Source organism: Lampris incognitus, chromosome 16 (assembly GCF_029633865.1).
Source record: "Lampris incognitus isolate fLamInc1 chromosome 16, fLamInc1.hap2, whole genome shotgun sequence".
Lineage (NCBI taxonomy): Eukaryota > Metazoa > Chordata > Actinopteri > Lampriformes > Lampridae > Lampris > Lampris incognitus.
In genome coordinates this window covers 22,205,143-22,217,595 of record NC_079226.1, presented here as the reverse complement: position 1 = coordinate 22,217,595, position 12,453 = coordinate 22,205,143, and the positions used below count along the sequence as shown (strand labels likewise).

Sequence of the window (12,453 nt, the reverse complement as noted above, 5' to 3'; positions counted from 1 at the left end):
CCTCATTAATGGCCTTATTAACCACAGACATTTTATAAAATGTGTATGTAGTATTAATGACTACGTATGGCTTTGCAGCAATTTAGGATGGTGAGGGATTATTCCACTAGTGTTACTGTTTTTGCACCTTTTGACAACCATCTGCTGCAGAAAAAGAGGAAGGGAACCTGTGATTTCAACCTTCCCACTAATCCTCCACCCAGTGCTTGTTGAGGAGTTTAAGCATGGCAGATTCTCTTCCTCCCTCTCTTGCTCTCTCTTCTGTCTCTTTCTCGTTCTTACCCTCGCTCGCTCGCTCTGTCTCTCTCTCCCTCTCATTATCTCCTGTCGCTATCTCATCCTTACTCACTCACACCCTCTCTCTCTCTCCCTCGTATTCTCTCTTCTCTCTCCCAATCTTACTCACACCCCCTCTCTCTCTTTCTCTTCTCTCTCTCATTCTAACTCACACCCCCCTCTCTTCTTCTCTCATTCTTACTCACCCCCTCTGTCTCGCTTTCATTCTCTCTTCTTCTCTCATTCTTACTCACACCCTCTCTCTCTCTCTCTCTCTCTCTCTCTCTCTCTCTCTCTCTCTCTCTCTCTCTCTCTCTCTCTCTCTCTCTCTCTCTCTCTCTCTCTCTGCCACCCACTTTCTCTTCAAATTCCCCTCAACCTCACTTCCTTTAACTCCCTGAGGTTGACAGCGCTGAATATCAAGTGGAATTCAATCATGGCCGACTCCCTTTCCCACAGTTTTCGGGATCTGTACAGCACTGCCTTTCTATGAAATATCAATTATGTTTTCTGGGCTTGTGTATTGTCATGAAGATTACATATAGCAAAAGCAGCTCTAGGTATTTTGATACCCAATACACACGCTGGACTGACGATATTGCATTTAATATACAGCAGACCAGAAAAGGGTTCAAAGCACCACTCGCTGTGGTAATTTAATTGACGGTTTATTTTGTTAAACCAGACAAGCAGTTTCTAACCGTATATCAGCTAGGTTTTTTTTTTTTTTGGTAAATGTATGCTAATAGTAGGCACCATATGATATAATAGTAATATCTGTTGTGTTTGCTAATATTAGTGTACAAAATGCATTATTGCACAGCCGAGGTTCCTTCGTAACTGTTTAAGCAAAGCAATATGTTAAAAAACTGTTATAATTTGATATTTTCTACTCAGTGACCATGTATATCTTGCAATCTAAACAAGACTCCCATTTGGTCATTTTCCCATTTGAGGGAGAAGATACGTAGGTTGTTAAGTGAGATTATGGAGCAACATTGTTTTTATTACAGTGATGAGTGTGCCAGGCTTTGAAACGGACAACTACTCACAGTGGAGAAGGCGTATAGTGTTAGTACGATCTTATATAGAACAAATGTCTTACCAAATAGTTTGGTGCTCAATAAGCAAGTGGGATTTTTTTTTTTTTGCAAAAGCGCAGATACATTTTTCAAAAAGCCAAGTGGAACAACATTCCAGAAAATTGTAAGTCAGCCTACATAAAATTTGAGATAGATAGTCGTTTTCTTTTATCAGCAGTTTTGTAATTGCATTTGTTAAGGATAAGTCAGCTGTTCACAACAACTCATAAGCAAACAACTGCTGGTTTTAACTGTCTGAAATGATAGTCTGTCCATGAATAATAGTCCATGGATAATAGTCTGGAGCCTTTAACAAACATGTATCAGTCATTACAGGATACTGGTTGCCACCTCCGTTTACAGTTGATCACTGATGCGCTTTTAAGTTTGACCTGTGTGCACTAACTGTATTCAGTGTATCTCTTGTGTGGATTTGCCAGTATTGAATAAATCCATTAGTAACAAAAGGATGGTTTGCTGAATACCATAACTGTGTAGCTGCGTGCACGAAACTCTCCTCACACTCAGACAAAGGCGTTAGAGCTCTTGTGTTCATGCACAGCTATCTAGGGCTGATAATGCCAGTGCAAATATGCATACAACATATACACATAGGCTGGCACAGTTTCATTTCTTAGGATGCTGGAACACACACAAACACAAGACACACACACACACACACACACACACACACACACACACACACACACACACACACACACACACACACACACACACACACAGAATTAAAAGAAATCGCGGAGAGTTTGCTATCCAAAGGCTATTCATCTTGTGACAGCAGTAGCCTGCAGAGTCAAACTTAAATGTCAGCTCATATGATTTTACATGCCAAAGTGACTTTATTTTATGCACACTGTAGCAACATGGTGTAGCCACCCAGTCCTTGTTTACATGCAATTCCACCATATATTCATGCACATATGTGCAAAAAAAACTGCATACAGGCACCAACAACCACACACACACACACACACACACACACACACACACACGCACGCACGCACACGCAGCCTACAGGTTAACAGTGTTTCTCCACCTGAGCTCTCCCCCATGCAGGGAGGTAGTCTGTTCCCTGGGCGCCCCCATTTCCTCCTCCTTCCCCCTCCTTCTCCTCCTCCTCCCCCAATTCCTCCTCCACTTCCTCCTCCTCTGTCTCACCTGGCCTGCCCACCCTAGTCCCTAGCGTCTGCACCGGGCGATGGCTCGACGGCACCTCTTACCTGCACGCAGTGCCCCTCCCTGGCAGACTACCAACCTGCATCGGGGATGTGGGCCGCCTCCACGGAGGGTGAGTCCGAACCCACCAGCACAGATAGTATAGGAGCAGTAACCAAGGAGAGGACTGCAGTTGCTCTGTATCAGACATATCTTTGCGTTTGCGTGCAGAAGGATTCCTCCCCATGCGTCCAGAAATCACGGTCAGATTGAACGTGTATCAATCTACACATCTGGAATGAATGTCAGGGAGCTAGTGGGCAAAAAGATGGTTCAAACAAAAGTTCAAACCCAGTTTAACTTTTGATTTCTCAATTGCTGGTAAAGAATTCCAACATGTAAACTCACATACTAGAGCATCATAATGGCAACATGATTTTCTTATTGTACATTCAAAAGTAATTACCATTGTGCTCCTGATTGACCCCTCCTTGGGTTACCGCTCCTACAGTGGCAGATTGTCAGGATGTTTCCCTCTGAGCTTACGTGCAGGTCCAGGGTCTTAGTTGCAGTTAGAAGGTTAATGTTTTTTATAAACATTAAAAAAAAAGTTTCGAAGACTACAAAGTGAATTGAGATGTGTTTCTCTTTTTTTCTCTTTCTCTCTAGTTTACTATCGTAAGAAGAACCAACTCCATGCTGTGAGGGTACGTCTACAGAGTCCAGAGTACAAACTTAGCAAAATCCGTTCCTCCACCATCATGACCGACTACAATCCTAACTACTGCTTTGCGGGGAAGGCTGTGTCACTCAGTGACCTCAAGGAAGTGCCGCGTAAGAACATCACGCTTCTTAGGTATGGCAAACTCTGGCAAGAAAACCCCCGTGCACAGGCAGGGTTTAGGTTGTGGGCTCTGTTGGTTTTCTGTGCCAGTTCTATTTCAGTCTGTATGAGTGGTGGAAGGGGGGGCATGCAAACACGCGGGACAAACTTAAAAGCATAAATACACTTAGGCATGCTGTTATGTAACCCCTGCTCAGAACGAAATTAAGCATTGATTTAAAAAAAATTTTTTTTGCCGTTTTGTTTCAGGGCTCTTGGCCACGGTGCATTTGGTGAGGTTTACGAGGGACAGATTCTAGGGATGTGTGGGGACAACACAGCCATGCAGGTGGCCATAAAGGTCAGCTCACACACTCATACACACAGGGTGACAACTTACACCTACACGCCAGAACCGAGCACCTCGTCCCGGACTTATATTCATCACATCTTATCCAATAAACAAAATCCCGAGGGGGAGATCTCATTGCCGTGATGAAAAGGTCACGCTCTCAGCTTGCATTTCACATGACAAGCTGTTCTAATGCTTTTAGTTGGACCCATGATTGCACTGATCTGATTTTCCAAGAAGAAAATATAACGTGGTGGTGTATTGTGAAATAAGCATAATGCCGCACATTACAAAATTTTCATAGTTATACAAAATCCTTTATGACAGCATGTGGCAAATGATTATGCCACTGGAAGGGTTTGACGGAAGGAGGACAGAGGTTTAGGTGGGTTACATGGGCTTTTTTATTTAACAATGTCTCTCACTCACTCACGGACGTTCTGGTGCTGGAGCCGAAGCCACGCTCTCTCCTTTCAGAGTGTTCAAAGCGGTTGTGTGACTCCCTTTCTGTGTCTCTTGTGCTGTGTTCACCTGTGTCCACATCAGTGTCAGTCAGTCCAGGACCCAGCTTCACTGCAGTATATGAGGCAGACTGTCACTTAGGCACATCTGAGGCCTGCTATCAGAAACGTCTGCTCTCCCACAAACCGCGCTCCGTCTCTCCACTTCCAGCCAATGCCAAACCACACCCTACCACACAGCAAAATGGAGCGCTGGGCTCAAATTATTCATTGTTTCACTCATTTAATCAGTCATTTACCCTTAGAGAACTTTGCACAATTCTACTGCAAAGTCTAATGTTAGGTAAAAAGTGAAATCTGTTGAAAATCAGCAGAGGACTCCAGTGCACATTTATCTCCACATGGGTCTGCTGGCTTTACAATAGACTGCTGATTAGCCCTGACCTCTGTCTTACATCTGTAAACTCTCTGTCTCTCACTCACTCACACACACACACACACACATGCACCTCCCTTACTGCCTGTCGGTTTCTCTCTGCTCCACAGACACTCCCGGAAATCTGCTCTGAGCAGGATGAGATGGATTTCCTGATGGAGGCGCTGATTATGAGGTGCATGGAGCTGGCACACACTAGACACCAGGGCACATGCTTCAGCCATGCACTTCCTCTGTACCTTGCATTGCCTCTCAGGCATCGTATTATACGCTTACATCAAACCCCACACATAATTTCTCACGGTGCATACATGGTGTGCTCTTGACGACACCATTATCGTGGTGTAAACCTCAGGCCAGCATTTCCCATGTGTGCGAGGCTGGCGACACACCAGACAATACATAAACAAACATGTTCATACCGTCAGTCAGTTCATTCCGCTTGCTAATCAGCAAGACATATTCTTCTCATTGGGTGGCTTTTTTTTGCCAACAATCATCACCATCCATATCACGCACACCACCACACACACACACACACACACACAAGCTCTCATAAATGCACACCACACACACAAACACACCATCACTACCACAAACACAACCACGCACACAGCTGTCTTTTGTAATGGTAATGGTTCGCTAATCCACCCTGCTGATGTGAACGTGCTGCTATGTGTTCATGTGCAAGCGTGTGCATGTCTGATGACTGCCGGTTTCAAGCAGACTCAGAACCATCAGCATACCGCTCCAATACGTGGCAGGTAACTCAAAGGCCATGAGCGGGCCCACCTTATTATACTAGTGTCTTGATTATTAAGAGCGTCCAGGCACATCCGTGAGCGTGCAGCCTTTTTCAAGCTTGTGATGCTAATTTAAGCATAGGATTGTAATCCAAAAATTTTTTTGTTTATGAATGAAGTGATGAGTACTTAGAACATTTCTCACACACACTAACATCTCTCATCCCCACACATCTGTTAAGGGTTTGTGTGATAAATTTTGGAGAATCTTTTCGGAAGATAACGTTTAATCCTTGCCCAGGTAACAGGCCTACCACACATCAAAACTGAGTCCTGTGTTGGGTTAATGTCTGGTTTACTGTTCCCTCATCTTTTGTTTTGTTTTTTTGTTTTTTTTACCACATCTGCTCCAAACCATTGTCTGTCAGTGCTAGTTGTATCAGTAGCATCGAGAATGCAAGAATCCAGACACATACCAGGAACATGCAAAGACTTTGCTGATGTTTTGTCTGCCATTCAAACATTGCGTGCATGTGTTTCATGTGAGCAGCTGACCTGGTTTCTAGTTTGTGTAAACGTATCTGCCTCATAAAAGGAGATACCGACTCTGAAACAAATACACACATACTATACACTTACACACACACACTCTCTAACACACAAACCACTGTATGACAAGCAGCGTGAAAGACATAAATAATGTGGGCCCGCGCTACTTCACCAAGCACACAGACATAAACACAACTGCATGTTGTGCTCCCAAAGGTGTAGGTAGATCTGTCAATCAATGTATTGTTCTCTTTTTTTATTTCCACAGTAAGTTCAGCCATCAGAACATAGTGCGCTGCATCGGAGTCAGTCTGCACATTCTGCCCCGCTTCATCCTGCTGGAGCTAATGACTGGAGGAGATATGAAGACCTTCCTCAGACAAAACAGGCCTCGAGCTGTATGTCTGCCTTGTGTTGTGTGTGTATCTGTGCACGAGTGAGAGTGTGTGTGTGTGTGTGTGCGTGCGTGCGTGCGTGTGTGCGTGCCTATACATGTGAATTTTCTTCTGGCATTATTTTGGCACCAGATAACTGTAATGAGTTCACGAGCTCTTTATTTGAAAAAGGTTAAAAAGTTAGTGCACGGAGTCCGCGGTGGCGTAGCGGTCTAAGCATCGGCTTGGTGTCGATGCAGTTGCCCACTGGGGACTGGGGTTCGCGCCCCGGTCTCGTCAGATCCGACTATGGCCGGACTCGATGAAGCAGCAATCATTGGCAACGCTGTCTTCGGGAGGGGGGCGGAGTCGGCTTGTGTTCGTCATGTGAATGCGTCTCTGTGTGTGTCGGAAAAACAGTGGTTCGGCTTGGATTCGCCTTGTCACGAAAGTGGGGAGGCGCTTTCCTTCGAGACTGCCGGCCGGAGAGATGCAGTTGGCGAACGCATGCAATACGAGGGTGGGTGTTTGAATTAAAATAGGGATCAATTGGCCACTAAATTGGGAGAAAAAAGGGAAAAATCAGAAATAAATTTATTTTAAAAAAAAAGTTAGTGCACTGAATAAGTTTTTTTTCTGCCCCCCCCCCATTTTCTCCCTTTGAATAGCATGAATAACAGTTCTCATATTCAATAATCTATTCTTGTGTTAGTCCAGGATTTATTCAGTATTGACAAATGTATGTAGAGTTATACTGCTTGTATTGTGTGCCTGTATGAACTGCATTTCCGTATGCTGCACTGTACCCAGGGCCAGACCTCCTCTCTCACCATGCTGGAGCTGCTGCACATGGCCAGAGACATTGCTTTTGGCTGTCGCTATCTGGAAGAGAACCACTTCATACATAGGTTCAGAGTCACACCTTGCTTTTTACAGCTCAAAACAACATTTATTGCCAGTGCTACAATGGAGGCAGTTTGCCTGCCAGCCACGGCACTACAGTCTCCATTTTGTATTTGTATTGGGAGAATGGCCAGAATGGTTCATAAAGTGCTCTACAGCAAAGCCATCTATATTTAGTTGATAGAAGCATTACCAAGTGCGCTTTTTTCTGGCTGAAAGGATGTTTGACGTGAGAGCAGAGAGATACTGTTGATGCAATGACCAAAGCACTTTTTATTATCATGCAGCGAATTTATTGATGTTTCTGAAAACTGTGCCTCCATAGTTGAGCTACATGACACGTTGTGTATTTCAGAGACATTGCTGCCAGGAATTGCCTGCTGACCTGCCCTGGACCAGACAGAGTTGCCAAAATAGGAGATTTTGGCATGGCCCGGGACATATATAGGTGTGCATACTTAATCTCCAAATGTCATACTGTGACAAAATTGAGAATGATTTATGTGTTTGGAGTCTCAACGGGACAGGAGTCTAGGCAGCATCGTATCGATTTATAGTAATGGAGTGCCAGTCAAAAAGCTATCTAGTTTACCTCAGCAGGCCTAGACTCTAAATTTACTTACAGAGTTCATGGCCTTCTGATATGTCTGTCCTCTTCTTCTCCTCTGATAAGAAATACTCGTTCCTTCTACTAATAGCACTGCTTTACCTCCCCAGAGCCAGCTATTACAGGAAAGGTGGTCGTGCAATGCTGCCGGTGAAGTGGATGCCACCTGAAGCCTTCATGGAGGGCATCTTCACCTGCAAGACTGATACATGGTGTGTACAAAAAAAAAAATACGGCTCTAAAAATCTGCTATGTGGAGCATGTATGTGATAGAGGTTGGGAAAATGAGACTCAGTGACAAGACTGCATAACAAACGTTTATCTAATAACAGAACAAGGTCAAGACTATTGGTTAAGGCAAGTAATTCGATATATAGAAATTGAATTAGATGTCTTACTCCCCCTAACTCAGCATCTCTTCACAAAGTCAAAATGAAAGCTCTACAGTTAAAGGTACAATACGTAAATTTATCTACTTAAATAAACAAATAAAAATAACACATCCATGGGAATCGTACAGATATTCAAATTAAAGTATTGGTTTTGATTACCCCAATCCTTTTTATGTTTTCAAATATCCGATGGCCCTATAAAATCTCTTTTGTTGTGGTTTGAATTCAAACACAATGCCGAGTCCCACGTGGGAATGTACGCCTTAGCAGCCAATTAAATTTCTTAGTTTGGATGGATCCAAATTAAATTGGCTGCTGACGCATACATTCCCATGTGGACCACAAAGTAACAACTTTTGTAGGGCTGCCAAAATGTTGAAAACATAAAAACAGATAGGTAATGTTATTGTTTTTGGTGAGAAGCAATACTTTGATTTGCATATTTGTACAGTTCTGTGGATGTGTTCTTTTTAATTAATTGTTTAAGTAGATAAACTTACACATTGTGCCTTTTAATACAACAGAAAATGTCATTTACTGATTGCACCTCTGCTACGAAAACAATTTTACAAACTTGGATAACACATGACATCTGTTTTGCAATCACTTTGGATATATAACCTCCTGAAAATAGTAAATCTTGAAGGTGCAACAGTAAACACAGTGGCCCAGTGGTTAGCATTGTTGCCTCACAGCAAGAAGGTCCTGGGTTTGAACCCCTGGCCGTCCCAGGTCCTTTCTGTGTAGAGTTTGCATGTTCTCCCCGTGTCTGCGTGGGTTTCCTCGGGGTTCTCCAGTTTCCTCCCACCAACTAAAAGACATGCATGGTAGGGTTAATACTCCAGTCTGTGCCCCTGACCAAGGCAATGGAACGAAGAACTGGAGTTGGTCCCCGGGCGCTGCAGCTGCCCACTACTCCTATACAATAAGATGGGTTAATGCAGAGAACAAATTTAATTGTAACCTACAATTTCATTGTAACCTATAAGGACAAAATAAAGTGGCTTTTTTCTAAAAGTCAACAAAGCTCAATCCTTAGCTTTTGCGGCCTACAAATCCTTCTTCAGCCAAAGGTGATTTTACTGATTAGCAATGCTTCAGCCAAAGAGGAGGAATGTACCAGTGAAATCCCTTGTGGAGTCCATAATAGGTTTTTATATGGCATAAGAATTGAAATGCAATGAAGCAGTCAAAAGGCGATTAATTTACTTATGACCTACTTGAGATTTGAATGCAACATTGTTTCTGCTGTGTGTTGTCTGTTGGTTTAATTGTCTGTTGCCTTATTTTCCTACTGTGGTGTTTGTTATAAAATGAAAACTTTTGATCACATAAGTCAAAATGATAATGAAGTGAAAACAGACCTGTATCCAGAGACTCAGGCATTCATACTATCAAGAGGCTGAGAGCAGTCTGTCGCCCGTTTCCCTGAACGGCGTTTCCCCCTGCAGGTCATTTGGAGTACTGCTGTGGGAGATCCTCTCCCTGGGCTACATGCCATACCCCTGTAAGACAAACCAGGAGGTGCTAGAGTTTGTCACCAGCGGGGGCAGGATGGACCCCCCCAAAGGCTGCCCTGGGCCTGTGTGAGTACCCACATCTATTACTAATGACATGGGCTGTGATAGATTCATATAAAGTCGAGATGTCTTTTCCGATCTCAACGGAGTTGTCTGAGTGTCTCGTAATCAGTGTTGGGGAACTTAATAAAACCACAAAGGGCACCAAAAAAAACCATATATGATATACTACATTATAGTATATGCTTATGACAATGTCGTTTTCTTAGAATATTATTTTTACTGTGTGGTTTAAACAGCACAGCCTTGGTTTTGTGTCACACTGTCTTTTACGACTGTGTAGCTATCGCATCATGACTCAGTGTTGGCAGCATTGTCCAGAGCACAGACCCAACTTCTCTACTATCCTGGAGAGGATCAACTACTGTACTCAGGTACACTGACTGTTATACTTGTTTATACCCACAGTTTGCCTTCTGTACATTGTCATTATTAACCTTCACTTATAAGAATTGTCATCGTATTGTTATTCTTTCCCTCCTTCTCTCATCCATTCCTTCCTTCTGTCTTGCCTTCATTTCTTACTTTTTATATTGTGTCCATCCATCCTACCTGTTTTTCAACCATCTCCTGTTTTGCGTCCTTCTATTTTCTTTTCATTTATCACCCTCCTCTTCACCCTCCTCTTTCTTTATCAGGACCCAGATGTGATTAACACACCTCTACCTATGGAGTACAGCCCCACCATGGAGGAGGAGGGTGGCACAGTCATCCGTCCTTCTGACCACACCTCCAGCAGTCTCACTCCACTATTGGTATCACACTCGTGTTCCCAGGACCTGTCATCCCAGTTAGCCCCCTCTTCTGTCAGCCTCAGTCCCTCCCTACTTTCCCCACAGCCAACCAAACCCCGCCTACTCCTCCAGAGGAACCAACACATACACCAGGAAGTGACTTCATACCACGAGGCTCTGGAGCCATCTTGGGCCGAGACTGTTCCTGCCTCCAGTTTGCCATTGTCAGCAGCAGGGGTGTGTACAACCAGCTCCTGGCTCCATCCGGAGACTCTCCACCACCAACCCTGCTCCAGGAACAGTTCCTCTTCAGGAAGCCAGAGGCTGAAGAACAAGACCAAGAACCTGTGGAACCCCACTTATGGCTCCTGGGTCTTAGAAAACTTCAGCAGGGGGAAAAAAACCCTCGCTCACACCCAATCCATGCCTCTCTCGAGTTCTGCGTCTTCCATCAGCACCACCATCAACGCCCAGGTCTCTCAGTCGTCCAGCCCAACATCAGAGTGCACCGAGTCAGGGTGCGACGGTGCCAACAGCACCCAGCTCAGCACCTCAAGTCTCTGCTCACCTTCTTCTGTGTTGGCTTCAACACAACCTGCCTCAAACATGTCAAACCGTAAGAACCCAACGGGAACTGCCGCAACAGGGGGTCCAACAGCCCCAGTGGACCTGGCTAAGCTCCAGAGTTTCCCATGTGGCAATGTCAATTATGCCTATGATGAGCCAAACTACGAGGCAGAGAGTCTTCCCCTAGTGATGCCCAAAACCCCAGAAGCCAGCACAAATACCAGCTCTGCCTCTAGCTTCTCCTCAGGGTCTGGCCTTGGGCTTGCCATGGGATTGGGCCTCCATACCTCCTCTTCCTGTATGCCAAAGCTGATGCTGAAGCGCCACGCCAGCTATGGCCATGAGGATGTTAGGAGGCACACCAAGGCTGAGAAACCCACACGTGACCGAGACTCTGGATTTTCTCTGTCTGAAGACCTCAGTGTCACCCCTGTCTGAGGAACAACTTACCTTAACTAGATACTAATTCGTATTAGACCTCTGAATTATTCTTCGGAGCTCCTCTCAATGGAGAGGTTCTGCAACTATAACACAAAGTGAAACTGGAGCTGCACTGTGGGGACCACAGAGGTTAAACCATGCAGGAGGAGCAGCAACACAAACAATTTGAGTTCTTTGAATGCTGGAACGCACACAAATATAGATACAAACGAACACACATACACACACAAACACATACAAACAAACACAAAAATATACACATGCATTCATGCACCAAATGCAAACTCTGACCCAAATACTCCTTAACACTGTGATTGCAAATCAACACTGGAACTGAAGCCTCAGTTTGTCTGGAATTCGGGAACACTGGTAGCAGGACACTGACATTGACACTAATGTTGACATTGACATGGACACTGACATCGACACAAACACTGGAACATGACCAGCCCTCTACACGTCTGCACTACTGAAAATGGCTGTCATGAACAACTGCATTAGCTTGACCCCTTGTATACCTATTTTTTTTCTGTAATTTTTCATGTTTTAGCAGTTATGTTGAACTGTTGTGAATATTCAGTTGAACGAATGTGTTGTACCCATGTACAGTGTGAGCAAACAAAACCACAAATATTGAGACAGGGAGGGTCCATCACAATGTGTGTTCTTTCCTATGCCATAAAATATGACGTAGATGCTGATGCGTGACTTACACTGGAAATGAGTATTTGCCAACAAAGAATGCAGCATTCTGTTCATTAATTGTTTTAAGCATAATTTTGAAGCTTATTAGTTAGGTTTAGTTGTATACTCCTAATTACCTAATTATCTGTAATATTTTACATCTGTTTCCCCTTTAATCCACTCTGAACACTTTTCAAACCAGATAGTGTAAACACATTCACAAACAACAGCACTTCTAACACACTTTCTGGAAATTAATTAGTTGCAATATAT

General features: G+C 44.0%; 1 protein-coding gene across 1 annotated transcript in view; it reads left to right on the top strand.

Moving 5' to 3' along the window:
• Positions 1–11,493, top strand: part of ltk (leukocyte receptor tyrosine kinase) — a 97,219-nt gene extending 85,726 nt beyond the window's left edge. The window contains exons 23-32 of the mRNA XM_056295386.1: positions 3,204–3,390; positions 3,628–3,718; positions 4,717–4,781; positions 6,167–6,296; positions 7,083–7,180; positions 7,531–7,623; positions 7,893–7,994; positions 9,626–9,760; positions 10,038–10,128; positions 10,393–11,493. Of these exons, the coding sequence (XP_056151361.1) occupies positions 3,204–3,390; positions 3,628–3,718; positions 4,717–4,781; positions 6,167–6,296; positions 7,083–7,180; positions 7,531–7,623; positions 7,893–7,994; positions 9,626–9,760; positions 10,038–10,128; positions 10,393–11,493 (2,093 nt within the window). The remainder of the gene's footprint in view (positions 1–3,203; positions 3,391–3,627; positions 3,719–4,716; positions 4,782–6,166; positions 6,297–7,082; positions 7,181–7,530; positions 7,624–7,892; positions 7,995–9,625; positions 9,761–10,037; positions 10,129–10,392) is intronic.
• Positions 11,494–12,453: the final 960 nt, after the last annotated feature.